At 40.5% G+C, this 16017-nt stretch overlaps 1 protein-coding gene across 16 annotated transcripts in view; it reads right to left on the bottom strand.

Annotated features, from left to right (window-relative positions):
• Hdac9 (histone deacetylase 9) overlaps positions 1 to 16017 on the bottom strand; it is an 888277-nt gene that overhangs the window by 13432 nt on the left and 858828 nt on the right. For all 16 annotated transcript variants that reach the window (XM_040743251.1, XM_040743249.1, XM_040743250.1 and 13 more), the window contains one exon: positions 5289 to 5436. In XM_040743251.1, coding sequence (XP_040599185.1) covers positions 5289 to 5436 — 148 coding nt within the window. The remainder of the gene's footprint in view (positions 1 to 5288; positions 5437 to 16017) is intronic.

Here is a 16017-nt window from a genome sequence, read left to right as displayed (position 1 = left end):
AAAGAGAAGAAAGTGTTTGGAGTGCAGCATGGCCTCCAAGGGAGGGTAAAGTCACACAGTAGGTGGTCTCTACCTTGCAGAGACAGAAAGACTGAAGACTTTCAGCAAAGTGTGGCAAGGCTTGCTTCTATAGTTGGCTTTTGGTTTCCTTTTTTGTTCGTTTGTTTGTTTTTGTTTTTTGAGACAGGTTTTCTTTCCTCTGTGTAGCCCTGGCTGTCCTGGAACTCACTCTGTAGACCAGTCTGGCCTTGAACTGAGAAATTCATCTGCCTCTGTCTCCTGAGTGCTGGGATTAAAGGCATGTTCCACCATTACCTGGCAACAGTTTTCTTTTTAAAAATAGCTTTCTGGTTATTGAATAGAGAAAAAGATCAGAAAAGAGACTTGAGAATAAGGAAAGTGCTAGAAATACTCGGAGGAGAGATTAAAGTAGGTTAGAGTGTGTACTGGTATTACTGCTGTAGAAAAAAATAAAACAACTCTGAGTTATTGCCTCTATCTTGAATGCCGCTCACAGAAGCCTTTACCACAGAAATGCTTTCTCGATTTCAGTCAGGATTGCGATGACTGAAGAAATGTTAAGGAGATATGAACTGCTGCTGGCTTTGGAGACAGGGGAAGAAGCCATGAGCCGAGGAATGTAGGCAGCCCCCAGAAGCAGGCGAAAGGGAATGGATTCTACTCTGGAGCATCCAGAAAGGAAGGAAGACTGTCGATGTGGGCTAAGTGGGAAGCCTGCACCAGGACTGGATCTACGGAATCTCCATCTTGTGTTAAGTAGTTAATCTTTAACCTTTTTTTAAACAGAAGCAGTAGAAAATTGTGAAGTTGGTAACCTTAGCTGTGAGCACTTTGTTAGGCACGTAGAAAAAAACAAAGATGTCTAAAGAATGAATGAATGAATGAATGAATGAACAAGTGAATGAAGGAGGGGTTCTTTCTGCTCATCCTGCACATCAGACCATGGCTCTGTTATTACCCACATCACTTGCATTTTCCTCTTTGCCCTTAAATGCAGTTCCATTAAATAGGACTCTTGAATTCCTCTAATACAATTCTCCATTCACAAAGATATTTCATACAACACCCCTACTATATTTTCTTAGCTAAACCATCTTTATGATGTAAGACTAATACAGAGCTGGGATAGTCAACATGCTTTTAAGATGGGGATTGCCAATTTATACCAAGAAAAAATCAAAGAGATGTATTTGAAGAAAGTGCAATAGTTATTTCCTTTGAAGTCATAGCAAATAGAGGGGCCATTATAATTCAGGTACCACTATGAAACGTTTACCGTTTTCAGAGTGTATTATAATATTTGTATGCCTTTTGAGGTGGCTTATCTAACTACACAGTGTATCATAAAGTCAACTTATACTATGTGGTTATTTTAAGTGGTTATTTAGTGTTGATCTCCTAATTTTTAACCAAGAATGGTAGAACTCACAATGTCTAGGCATTGTGTTTATATTTGTTTATGGGTCACTGGACCATGATTAACTTACTAGAGGAAGAACAAGTAGAGTAAAAAGAAGAAGAGGAAAAAATGAAGGGCACGGTCACATGCAACCCTTACGGGGAGTTGCATCTGTATCAGGTGTTGAGCTGTGCTCTCTGCACATATTTTTTAATTTCATGTTCATAAGAATCAGCTGCGCTCACCTAGAGCCAAGTTTCTTTCTTCGTCAAGCAAGGAGAACCAAAATCAGCAGGAAGACCAGATGGGAGACTAAGGTCTTGATGCACCCCGTTTTCCTCAGAGTTCTATTTAATTTTGTTTCCTTTCAGTAAGTTAAATGCTACTTTATAAAGAATGTAGATGGGACCCTACAGGACCCATTTAATGTATCTGGTCAGATTTCTCCCTTGCTATGAGATTGTATTATGCACTGGAAACAGGTAACAAGCATTCCAAGAAGACGAGGGAAAATTTCTAGACCCAAGCCAGCTTTTCAGTTAAGGCTTTGTTGACACGGAATGAAAACTAAAAGTGAAAGGCATTTTGGAACGTTAGCCTTCTTAGATAAAATGTTGCTTAAAACAATGCATCACAAAGTAAAACCAGAGTTGCACAATTCATGCAACGTCAATTCCTAGCAGCCATAGAGACATACTCCCAATGTCCAGAAAGTTTGAACAAACGTGTTTCTTTGTGTGTTATATACGAGCACGCATTAAAATGGCCTATGTTTTTATGTAAGTTATCATATTCAGGAAAATAGGTTCAATGTCCTGGGATTTGTGGATAAGCTATACAAGATGAAGGCCTGAGATCGTGTCGAGTTATTTGCTTATGGTAACTTGTCTTCACAAAAAAGATTGCTATTCCACAAACTCCAAGCCTCAGAAGCAAATATTTCCTCAGGGTTCAAAGGTGACACAAAGGCTTGACGCTATGTCTTTTATGAGAAAAGACAACAGAAGTTGAAAATTACATGGTTAAAGACATGAGATATATTCAGATAGTCACACAGGATTCATCCTTCTGTCGACAGTTGAGACTGACACATGAGCATTTAACTTTCCTTATTTTTTGTTTCTAGCTGAAGAAAGAAAAGGATTCACCCAAAAGTCTGGAGTGTCAATGTTCTCCTAGTCCTTAGTAACTGGTTTTCCTGAAGTCATTGGAGGCAGACTGACTCACCTTTCCTCTACGAAGAAACTGAAGCCTGCCCCCAGCTTTCCTGGAGTCGAAGCTCAGAGACACAAACAGCTAGGAAAGCACAGCACAGATCTTACAGACATTGCTATCTTAGCAAGTAAGAGAGAAACAAATGTCACAGCCTGCCCCTAAGCAGTTCGCTGTATGTGACCAAGTCTACACTCTTATTTTTCTTTCATCCCCTCATGGGCGCATGCTCCGAGTTTTGTTTTCCACTTTCTGCTGATGCACCCATCACTTCCTTCTCATTTGAGTCCTTTGCCGTCAAAAAATTGCAAGTGACTCCTCCGTGTATTTGGGAATGATCCCTAGCATGAGTTCCCACTGGCTAGTCTTTCCCTCATACTGTCTTCTTCAAGCCTATCAGTGCGGCCTTAAACGTGAAATGGCTGTCACCCCACCCCCATTCAAGAAAACAGACAGAAAATACTTAAAATGGTTCTTAGCCAGGAGCATTTTATCCCTTATTCACTAGTGGTAAATGAGTCAGACATGAGTTGGCCAAAAAAAAAAAAAAAGGGCTGCCTTACCCAGAATCTGAGTACAAAATGAGTCATCTCACTCCAAACACCAATATATCCTCCAAAATAACTGGCAAGAATTTCCTACAAAAAGAATTTGCCTGTGCTCTTTCCATCCATTTAACTCTCTGATTTTCTTTTTCTAATTTTTCAATGTCCTGTGTGATTACAATATTGCACTCACAACAAAGGCTTTTGGGCCTTGTCTTTAGTTTTGGCTGCTGAGCCCGGGGGTGGGGGGGCAATTCTGATAGCAATCCCTGGGTCACTCTCTCATTTTCTCTCCACCCCCTTCGCTACCCCCATCCATATCTCCATCATCCCTTTCATGAAAGTCATACACAGTTTACCTAAAAGACATGATCTGGTTCTAGAAGACTTTTTTTCTGTCCCTTTGTTGAAGGAAATGAAAAACACAGAAAACAGTTCAAGTCAAACCTTTTTCTCCCTCAAGAATAAACCAATCACAACTGATAGAGGATGTCTAAAAGGTTTGAGGAGTCACAAAACCAGGCTTCCACTCTGCCGTTCGGTTCATCAGGACACTGGCATTCACACTCCCTATAAGCCACTGGCAGAAGAGGAGAGTCACTGTCAATTGAAGCTGGGTTAATTCTTACAGATTGTCAGGAGCCAAGCGCATGATTTTCCACTGGACAAGCAAATATGCTTGTGGAGGCAACTCCTGCTAAAGTGCCGAGATTTTGGTATTGCTTAGGGTTCATATTGTTAATTATTCCATGTTCTGAAATTTCATGGGGGCAGAGCTACTTAGAACTCACTTCACCCAGGGTGGAATTCGCCTCGTTTTTCTGTACTAAATGAATTTTAAACAATAGCTTTGCTCTTCTACATCCAACACTAACAGATGTTAGTTCCCTCGGTTTTATGGCCCTCCGATGACAGACAAGTAACTGGTTTTGGCCTTGGGAATAATTGCAACACCTTTGGATTATGAACTTGGTTCAATTCTTAGCTGGGAACAGCAGGGGGCTAGTTCATAATATCAAAGATGTAAAATACGTTTCCCCCTTTTCTCCAGATACTGCAAGAAAATGTATTCCAATTTGGTCACACATAAATGCTCTCCCCATTGACAACCCGGTTTTAGCAAGAGAAAACACAGGCAGAAACATGAAATCTCTTATTCAGTTTATCAACTTTTGGACCCAAACAAGATGTTAAATCCATTAAATTGGTAGTATCCAGCTAAGGAATGAAAGCCAGAACTGCTCACATTGGTGTGTTTGGGAAGTGGTGTTACTAATGCAGAGAGCTGGGTTCCTTTTTAGAAGCCAGCCCTCAGAGTTTCAGCTGAGGTTGGCCTGACATATGCCCAGAAATGGGATGCGACCTTTCAGGCAGCTGTGGAAAGCACCGGTCACAGTGGACTGTAAAGAAACATTGAACGTAGAGGGAATAGGCAAGGAAAAGAACAAATTGATAATGGTTTCTTAAAAGAAGCACACATAACCTGAGACTAGCTTTACGTGCCCCACCCCATCCTAAGTGCAGATGAAGGCAAACAGAGCACTCTTCCCGCGTAATATGGAATAAAGTCAGGCTCTTTGCTCCTAGTCCTTCACGCAGACTCCTGACTCCTTGGCAAGCACCTTCCATCTTTATTCGTTTAGACTCGAGGTGACTCCTGTATGTATACAGTCGCTGGCCACTGACCAGTATCCCATGCAGTGCCACCTTCCTGTGTTCCCTTTGTTATATCAGAAATTTCAAATGATGGGAGGAAGAAGGAGAACATCTGGGAAAACAGAGATAAGGAGGGGACGAAGTTAAGTCCCCGCGCAGCTCTCTCCACAGCGATCCGCACTAAATTACCCAATAAGGTTAGTTTCTCACCATCTGTCTCAGCCTCCCTCTTTCTCTCTGGACCATGTGGTCCAGGTCTATTTTTTCCCAGGGAGAATGAAACAGCTGAGTTGTCCACAGCCTATAGCAGATGCTCTGCAGTCTGTGGCTTTTGAGAAAACAGGTGGAGGAGGTAGAAGGAACAGGTGAAGAAGAATCAGGAAGAAAGTTCCATAGTGCCAGCAATGAGTCTGAGCGTTACTGACCACGTGATTCCCCCCATGCCGAGTCCATACCTGCCATCTTCCTGAGCGAATGGCTGTTCCACATCTACTGTCAGAGAGGCTAGTGCAGAAACGGTCTCTGACTCCTCCTGCAGCTGAGAACCAGGCAGAGCACAGCCCCTCGCAACAGCTACCATCTTGATCGACTTCCAGTACTTGCCTAGAAGAAACATCCACATGTTTTGTAGGAATTTTAGTCAGATCAATAGTAATCACAGTATGATTACAGGTTCAAGTCCTTTTGCTATTCAGTTGTAATTTAGTTTCTGAACTGCCGTGATTAAGTCTTTTTTTTGGGGGGGGGGTGATGTAAGGATGCCAAGATGTGAAATACTCAGGTTCCCAAGCCAAGATCTCTGCCTTGCTTGGAAAGCAATAAAGCAAGGAGTAATTCATGGTCTAATGGGCGTGCTCACAGACTGACAGATGTCCCTACAACTAAATAAGCAAGCTCCAGGTACCGTGCCCTTTGAGAAACCCTCAAGAGACATGAAGGTAGAAGTCTCCTGAAGAAAAATGGATGAAAAAATAATGTTAAAAGTCGCTACTTGAACTTGCTTTTTAAAATGAAGTTGGCATACCGAAGGAAAAAATCGCAGAGATGGCAGCATGAGTAGAACGGCCCCTGTGCCAGAACCATCAGGCTTGTTAGTCCTGAATGTTCTTTCATTCTCAACCTCAGGGTGTGTGTTACAACAGTAATTGATTGAAAACTTTAATATATGCACTGGCTGATGCTGGAATTCATCCATATGTCATATTGATCTTTCTTCTTTTTTATTTTCTTTCTTTTTCTTTTTCTCTTCCTTTTTGCTTTTTGGCACGGAAGTAGAATGTGAGGGAAGTGGGTCATTTCTTGTAGGAATGCCACTTGGATACATGTCCTAGAGGAGAGGCAAAGGATTTACAGCCACTAAGACTCGTTTTATTTATTTATATTTTTAAATTGTTAAGTGTTGAGTGGTCTCAAGGACTCCAGGCTCTGACAAGACCTTCCATTTTCAAACTCTCTCTGTGGGCTCACCAATGAGGAAGGAGCTTGGCAAGCCGGGGGGTTGCCTATTTTAAAACAAGAAAGTATTGCTTAAGAGCAGAGGGCACATCCACACTGAACTGCAAAGACAGATCACAGCCCTGGGCCCACCCCTGGTTTTACCCAGTCCCACCTGGTGTGTAAGGCTGGCTTAAGGGGCTTTTGTCCTTTCCAGCTCTCACTTAAGGAAGGAGAGTCAGTCTCTCCATCTACTCTTTGTACCAACAGGACTTCCAGATGTAGGTGCCTACTACTGTTACTCCTAAAGTCATCGCCATTCGGACCATAATCTAAGAATAACAAAGCTTTCGAATTGTACCAAACAACAAGTCCACTCTCTCTCTCTCTTTTTTTTTTTTTTTGATTTTTCGAGACAGGGTTTCTCTATGGCTTTGGAGGCTGTCCTGGAACTAGCTCTTGTAGACCAGGCTGGCCTCGAACACACAGAGATCCGCCTGCCTCTGCCTCCCAAGTGCTGGGATTAAAGGCGTGTGCCACCATCGCCTGGCCCAAGTCCACTCTCATACTTTTCTGGTAATTAATGTTGTACCAGATTTTCCAGACTTCAGAAAAGCCTATTGAGGAACCCCATTAGCTGACAATTTCTGTTCTGTAAGGTAAAAGTCTCCTAGATCTCAGAGAGGAGAGAAGTAGCATAACTGCTTATGGTGCTGGCAACATAAGGGAAAGTTGCTAGGGGCAACAGTTGTAAACCAAGCAGACGCCAATTGAACTTACGTGGAAAGAGGCCCAATGCTGAGTGTCCTTGGCAGAAAAAGCGGGATGTTGCATGCGTCTCTGGCTTATTGGAGACCATCAGCTGCTAGGTTCAAGTATGACCCAAGCTAAATCTGGAGTGTAATGAGTGAGACCTTTTGGTAGGCAGGGCTAACTAGTTAGCATACAGTCATGAGCCTGAGATAGATAACTGCTTTCTTTTTAAATGACTGCTCTGGAGAGACCATGAAAGGCAAACTGACAGATGAATGAGTGGAAACAGGAAGACCAGTTCCACATCTTGCCAAAGTAGAGGTGGAAAGGATGTCTGTCTAAAGTCAATGAAGCTTTGGGATAAGACTGAGGAGACAGGGGCTTAGGAAGGGCCATGTCTGGCATTGGTCTTCAGCACCCCTTCTATCTCCCAACTGTGAAAGTTTCCCTGAGTGACAATTCCTTTCTAAGTCTTAAACTTTTCTAGACAACAATGTCATTGCTATTTCAACCAAGTCAGGAATTATGTATTCTATCACCAAGTAGACAGATCTGTATCAGGCCTTGGGAAATGTCACTATTAAATATTGTTTGAGTACATGATGTCCATGAAGCTACATCCCCACTTACTTACTTGTAGACAATATGGCATATCTACAGCATTCAAGGACTTGGCTGCCCTTGCCATGCACTGTACATGCTTCCTTAAGAAGAGGGTTCTTTACCACAAAGGAAACAGGTGTATTTACATCTACTTGATGATGAGGAAAGACAGAATGAAGTATTGATAGCCACCTTTCAGGAAATGGCTGACAATGATGGCCCTCCAAATGTTAGTACATGTATGTGAGCAACAGGAAAGCTTTAAATTGGTGAGGCTATTTAAGATAAAATTTAACATATATAAAGTATATTGCAAAGTTAAGAATAAAGTTTGGCTTTCATCCAAATATATGAGTACTGACTCAGAAACAGCCTAAAACTTTAAGTTCAATCTAGGCAAAGTCTACCAAAACAGAAGAATAGTCAACATTAGTAACGCAGCGATAGGCCACTATCTGTCTTCAGAAAAGAGAAAAATGTAGACAGAGGCAGGTACAAATAGAGATGTGAAATAAATAGCCAGCTGAAACCGTGTAATTCATAGATTATGTTCTCACATGGTATGTGTGTGTGTGTGTGTGTTTCTTTTCAGAAACAGATGTGCAAAAAATCATATCTAATGGCTTGGGAATAATAACATCATTAGCACATAAGGGAAACAATCCAAGATTTGCTATTGGCATTCTCAGGGACTGCATTTCATAAAGTAAAATATTAGTAACCTGCCACTATGGGGGTTCTATCTCCGATGCCAATAAAACTGGCAGAGGAGAAGGGTTTTCCATTGAAACTGGATGATCACCCTCCCTCTTCAGTCATCTTCTGTATCCTCATTCGTTTTTCCCACTATGTAAATCTTCCCACTTTTCAGCACTTCTTAAAAGAAAAGAACTATTTAGCCTTCATCATTCTGCATTTTTGTTTTATCTGGCAAGGGGAAAGTGAAGAATGAATCTACAATAAAAGCATAAAGTAGATAGTGGAATGCAGCCAGACCGTAGCGGGAGGTGTGAAGTGTAGACAGTTTTCCTGGGTCATGGAGTGTGCCAGGAGGGTGTCTTGCAGGGATTGTCTGACTGGAGGAAGAAGCAGACTACTCTTGGCAATGGCCAATTGGAATGAGCAGGTAGCTTTTGACCCCCAGGGACTTGTGATGGAAATAACCTTCAGAACCTGAAGCTTCTCCTTTGAGAGCCCAACTCCAGTTTGAAACTTCTGGACCTGTCAAAGCTCTCCCTTCACCACTGTGGTGAAAACCTTTGAGCTACTCAGACAGAGATTTGTAGATTTCACTTTCTTGACATTTGATGAGACCCCCTCACCTTTACATGCCAAGTTTTTTAGGTGGAAGGCTGGTACTAGCTCCAACCATCAACATTTGGGGCCCAGGCCCATAATTCTCTGAAGCTTTCTTTTTAATTTGTCATTCTCTGCTACTTTTAAATATTTGTTAAAAATCCAATCATTATAGCTAAAGGGAGAATATTACGAATATCCAAAATATTGTACAAGTATGAAAATAATGATACTCTTGAAATTTGACATATTAACTGAATAACTAGTTAATGTTTTCATATAAATTGGTGCAAGTTCACCATTAGTGGGGCAATATTTTGAAGCTAAAAGGGCTAAAATAACAATCCTATTTTATGGGTCTAAATATTTGTTGATGAACAAATTAGTTTTATCCTCTAAGACCTATAAAGTAGTGTTATTCAAATTCCTATTTTGACAGGCAAAATTCATTTTAAGAAATAAACATATTTAAGTCATATAAATCAAAGCACAATAACCAATTTCATTATATTGACAATCTAAATATTAAGAAATAACATAAGCAAATTTGTGGAACTTCAAATGAATAGGTTGGGTATTTGAACAGATACTGTGGAGAATGGTGCAATGGTTTTTAAAGAACTTATAATAAAATTTCCATAAGATTAATAAATTCCACTCCCACATAGAGAAATCAAATATGCATTTGAATAGTCATAGAATTTTATATAGATAGAATTGCCTGAACTAGAAATGATGCTGATGTGTCAAACTAGAGAAATGGATAAGCAAACTGTGGTTTATCCAGACAACAGACACTACTCAACAAAAAATGTTAACTGGTGATACAGTCCAAATTAGAGATGGGATTTGAATGTATTTTACCAAGTAAAACAAACCAGACTTCAACTGACACATATTTTTATTATTAAATTTATATACCTTACTGGGAAAGCTGAATGTATAGCCTATAGAATAAGTTGACAGTTACCGAGAATTGATAGCGATGGAGGAGAGGACTTTATACAGGCAACCCTGAGGAGATTTTCACTGAGATATGCTAACACTGTGATGGCACTCACTCAAACTATGGCTGGAAATTATCAACTTTTAGCCTCCTGTCCTCAATAACACTCCTATTTGAACATTTTAAAATATCATGACCTGAAGTTCAGTAGAATAATCTCTGCTTCTCCATTCCACATTACTTGTGACTGATTATAGTTTGCCTATAATTGTGCAGATCAGTGTTTGGGAACATTGAATACAAAACTAAATTAAATATGGTTTTTACTCCACACAGATACAAAAAAAAATCTATGTTGTTGGAGATATGATTCTATACATTTATAGGTAATAATTGTGCATATTTATATTCATACAACTATTCTTAAGTAGAAATACATTTTAGTATTTGCAGATGTCTGAAAATAACTAGGTGGGGAAACCTCAAATGCAAGACAAATGATAGTGTGAATGATTGTGTCATAAAGGCTAACGTTAGCACGCTGGAAGAAGGAGAGTAAGGAGCCAACGCAAGTAAATTCAAAGGAAACAGTTTTGACTAGATGGCACAAGGCTAAGCACACAAAGACTATTCTCTAGTCATGCACTGCTTCATGGTGGTATTAATTAGCAATTCTGAAAATGCTTCATACACATAGGAATTAAAAGTAAGTAAATATATGATAGACAATGAGAGTCAGATATAATAAATGAGGAAAGGTAAAAGGCTAGAATGAACCCAGTAGTGCTGGAGTTGAGTCAGAGATATCAGCAGGAAATATGTTCTACAAATATATATATATAGCCCCAGTCAATGCGAAAGTGAGGAACCAATAGTGCCCCAGGAGCAAGGAGAGAGAGCATCTCAGAGTTTCCAAATACATTTTACTTAGAAAGGTCCGGAGCTCCTTGGAGATTATGTTAATCCAGGACAAAGGCAGTGTGATTGTGACTTTGTGCCAACTTGAAATTGATTAGCATGACCACACATTTTTCAATATTATTCTGAGTGTATACTGAATGAAATTAACATTTGACGCAGTAGACTCAATAGTCCCCAAATGTGGGTATCTTACACAGAACACAGGGCTAACTAAGGAAATTCTGTCTGTCTCTGAATGGGGACATCACTCTCCTACAGCTGTCTGTGGACTTTATCTGGAACTTATACCATTGAGTCTTCTAGTTCTCTGGCCTTCAGACTCAGTTTGGAACTTTTACCTATTCTCCTGGTTCTTTATTTTGTAAAAAGATATAAGTACGTCAATTCTGTGGAACAGACTTTGCTTTATATAGTTCTCTCATTGCTTTATATAATTCTCCCATTGCTTCTTTTCTCTGGGGGGACTCAGATTAATATAGGCAGGAAAATTAATATGTTCCAAAGTGAGTTTTGAGTATTCTGCAGTACCAGAAAGTAGGGTGGTACCCTAAAGCAGAAGGACCTAGGTCATGGGAACCAATCTGAAGGAGTGCTGTTCTAAATAGAGCTAAAATGATTTGAGTTCAGAGTATAATATTAGATTGTAATCCAGAGAATACGTACATATGGGTTTAGTAAGGTAGTTTTGAAATAGGACAATATAAATGCAATTGGTGACTAGGTGTGATGGTACCCGTGCTGGAATGGCTCTGTCTAGGGATGTGGGACTAAGACAATAGAAATATTGGTGCCTTTTAGAAAGAATGAGTTTTCCAGGGTTTGTTTTTAAAGATGGGAGGAATTATGTAGTGTCTGATTGTTGCTGGGAAGAATGGCTATAGGAACAGATTGATAGCCACTGTTTACTCTAAGCAAGATTTGCTGCTTATTTTAGAGGAATGGGAGGGGAGGTCAGAAATAAGGAGAGAGAAGTTATAAAGGGTTGTTTGAAAGACTAAGAAGATACAGCAGGATTGTAATGGGTCCATGTGGGTTTCACGTTCAGAATTGTACAATAAACCCAACCACTGTTCTTTGTGCCCATCTCTGGGAGACCTGTTTGTTTGGGTCTAGTGTTGCAAATTGTTATTTGTAGGCCTTATTCAGAGTTTATACATTCTTAGATTGTTAAGAGATATGGGCAGGACTGTGGCAATGTAGACTGAAAAGTAGAAAGTCAATTCGTTTTAAATATTATGTCATTACTAATTTGTGTACAAGTTAGCAAAAGAGAGAACAGGATGGTGAGTGAGGAGAAATAAGGATTTAAAATTAGGAAATAACCCAGAGTGCTAGATGTGTATGTCAAGCATGTCATGCACATGGACTAATACAGTCATTCATCCATCTTTGGCAGAGATGGGCTGCCAATGCTGGCTTATGGTTCAATTATTTTCATCCTTCCCTCACATCTGCGAAGACAACAGATAGTCATCTGTTGTCCATGCCCCTCTTAATTTTTTCTCAGTCTTTACATCTGTGCTTGCCTTTTAAAAATAAGAAGAGGAAGAGCCAGGTTATTGTTTCAGTAAAATTTTATGCAGGACTGAAGGTGAATGGCCATTATTCATCCTTTGCTATTATTATCATATCCTTCATATTTAGCTCTAAAAATAATCATGTTATTTCATACTCCTGCCTACTCTCCCAAGTGATACGTATCCTTATGATTTAGATTCATTCATTTAGATCTATTTATTTATAGAGTTCATCTTTTGTTGAACCCAATGTCTCTATGTGCTGAAAATTTAAGTTAGGGATACTTTCCTCCAGAAAGGAAATTTTCTGACCTCTTCCAGAAACTGAGAGTTTCTGGAACTACCCCAAGTTTTGGCCGTTCTTCAGGACTTGTGAGCATGTCAGCTTTGGTCACCTGCTTGTGTATCTTACTCCTGCTGTTGGTGCCACTGCCCACTGCTTCTTGTTACAATTCAGCTTACTGTCCCCTTTCTCTACTGCGTCTCCCCACACCTTAGTGAGCTCGAGAATATACTAAAATTCATTCTTTTGTACACACACTAAATCTTTTTGACTTTTAGATGGGGCCTGCTGAAGTTTCTGTCCAGCTACTCCCGAAACATTAAGTTTGTGGGATTCTGATTTTACATAGGAAATAGGACAAAGACAGAAATACTGAGGTAAAAAGAAAATGGACTTTGACATCACAGTCCTGCAGAGCTGTAAAATCTCAGTTTGCTTCTTTCTTTTGGGAAGACCTTCAACGACATCCCTGGCCTTGTGAGGTCTCGAATGGCCATGAATGGTTTGCATTGCAGAGGTATATGGGGACCAGACATGACATATGCAAACCCACAATTGTGCTCTTCCCCTGAACTAGGACTTCCAGTGTGCTCTGCCTCAGCTGAAGGGTCCTAGAGGGTGTGTGAACCTCACAGCTTAGGGTGCTTTCCTTCATAGAGCGTTCCTGCTGTTAAAGAGGATGCAGACTCAGACACATGCATTACTTTATTTATTCTTTTGGTTTGATTAGTTTTGACTTGGAAGAAACACGAATGAACACTTTTTGTAACTGCAGATGCAGTTGAAAAAATAAATTACCCAACCAACTTAAATGTCTAAGCAGATGGAAGGTGTTTTGCTTTTATCTGGGTGTATGTTAGGGTGGTTAGCTCTTCTCCACAGAGTCAGAGTTTTAGTGTTTCATGAAAATGGCCAATTAGAAACTGTGAGACTCTGAAAGAGTCATGTGTACCGTTTGACTTGGCTGGGACACAAGGTGGCTGGGTAATAGGGGGAGAATGTCTAATGCTGCTTTGCTTCACTGAAGGTCTTGCCTGGCCCAAGGCTCCATCATCAAGGCCTCTGTCTAAATCCAAAGTCTCTATGACAAAACGCAGCTCACACCAGACAACAGGGCAGGGACTTGAAATCCTGCCAACCCTTGCATTTTTCCCTGATTAGAGTTGTTTTACAAGTTTACAGGGGGCTCTAGAGTGGACTTGAGCTCTGTGGGTCCTTGGAATTTGGCACTGAGCTTCCAGACCTGACAATGGCTCAGCCTCAATTAGTCTGGACAACTAAAATTCTGGTTTTTAAGTCAAATTGATTTTTTCCCCTTAAGTATGTCTCCTTTGAAACAAAGGGGGAAATGAGGAAAAGACACAAAGAAAGTGCAGCATGAGTGAGTTTATGTGTGAGCTGCCAGATCACAGTGGCTCCCTGTGAAGCCTGGAGCAGACCTGAAGGGCTTATTGCTCTTCCCTGCTCATTAGCTGTGTGGCCCAATGGAATTTGAGTAACCTGGTGTACCTCAACTTCCCCAAAGTGGCAATGAGCATACACTCACTTTATTGAATTGTTGGGAAAAGTTAATATTGTCAGTTGATATTAGTAAAAATCTGAGGATAGCGCATAACAGACAATAAGCACTTAATAACTGTTGCTACAGCATTTGTCTTGTATAAATGAGTTTGTTCAGTGGCCCTCAGTAACTTCACTGTAGAACATAGGTTTCTCCAGCACTCAAGACTCTCAGCAGGACTTGTTTTGAAGTAAGAGAAATACTTAGATTAATCATTATTGGTTAAATACTTAAGTCAGAACTAGCCAGTAAGAAGCCAAGCAAACGGACTACAGCTTCATAATTAATACAGCCTCCTGTGTGTTCATTTGGGACTGATGTGGCTCTAGAACCAGGCTGGTGGGAAGACTTCACCCTACACAGTAAGAGCAAGAAGAAATAGGAGACAATCACTCAATAGCACACATGCCAAGCCGAGAGCAGTCACAGTTATGAAGAGGGATGGGTGTCAGACAAGCTTCCCTCTTTACAGGGAGTCTGCTTCACTTCTTAGTTTCCTAAAGTATGGAGGAGTGGACTTGGGGCTTGGTCCACACTGTGCTCAAATACGATGTGTCAATCTCCTGCATTAAAGAAAATCATCTCCTTTTCAAATTGGCTTTAAAAATGGGTATACTCAGAGAACTATAAACACATTTGTTGACCCTGAATAATGCTTCACAAGTGTGTTTCTAAAACAATAGTAATGCCTTAGCTACTTTTCTATTGTTGTGATAGAAAAAAGAGTGTATTGGGGACTTGTGGCTTTAAACCGTGAGTCAATGAGCGTCATGACATTGGAGCTGACGGTAGCCAGGCATGGCACTAGATCTGAGGGCAGCCATGGCACTGGAGCAGGAGTGAGCCCACCCTTCATCTACATGAACCAGGCAGAGAGAACGAGCTACCTGGGGATGGCATGGGTTTTTGAAATTTTATAACCTTCCCCAAGTGGCAAACCTCTTCCAACAAGGCCACACCTCCTAACCCTTCCTAAACATTTCCCCTAACTGGATACCAAGCATTCAAATACATGAGCCTCTGGGGGCCGTTGTCATTCAGATCAAAGCAACAAGTTTTGCATGTAGGAGAAATGGAATTTATCTTCTTTCCGTGTGATGCTTTTGACAAGATCATGTGACGAAGCTGGAGCCTGTTCCTTCCTCATTTTGAATTTGGGTCATCATTTGTCATAGTTGGCAAAATAAATACTTCTAACAAAATTCAGATTACACAACAAAAGAGAAGCCTTATAGTGGAGAAAAGATACAAATGCAGTTCTGGGGATAAGTTTCCACATTTCTTGTGTGTTTTATTTCTTAGCCTCTGCCCCACTCCACCCCTGCCTGCCAGTTGCACCAATTTAGAAGGCAGTGTGGTGATGTTGGCTTCCAGGTTCATTCTGAAGACTGAGGTCATTTTGTCGTGGTTTGCTCAACGGTCATGTGGCTGGTGAGCACAAGAGAGGATCACAGAGGGCTCTATATCATTTTAAAGCTCTCTACTTAGTGTTTTTCAAATTGTCAGCTCCAAACCACTAGATGGTTGCAGCAATTTTGAAAAAGAATCCTCAAATCCTTGGGCACACATATACTTTCTTGACACTAAAATCAAAGATACTGTGATTATCACATAGGAGGTCTACAAAGCTGATTGTCATTTGTAAAGGGTATTTTTACTACAAAATTAAATGAAGGAAAATCATGCCTTTATACTCAAACTTCTTATGTTTTGGGGTTTCATACATGAAAATTGGTATCATTTGTTACATGTTTTTAGGACTTAAAATTTTACTCTTGAATGAATCAATTAATGGAAAAAGTTCATCCTTCTTCCACGGTAGTCTCGGTGCAGCTGTTACCATGGGCCAGCACTGGTGTATGAAAAATGG

The sequence above is a fragment of the Mesocricetus auratus genome, unplaced genomic scaffold, assembly GCF_017639785.1.
Source record: "Mesocricetus auratus isolate SY011 unplaced genomic scaffold, BCM_Maur_2.0 Super-Scaffold_15014, whole genome shotgun sequence".
NCBI lineage: Eukaryota > Metazoa > Chordata > Mammalia > Rodentia > Cricetidae > Mesocricetus > Mesocricetus auratus.
Note: the sequence above shows the minus strand (reverse complement) of the source record. Positions and strands in the feature narration are given on the sequence as shown.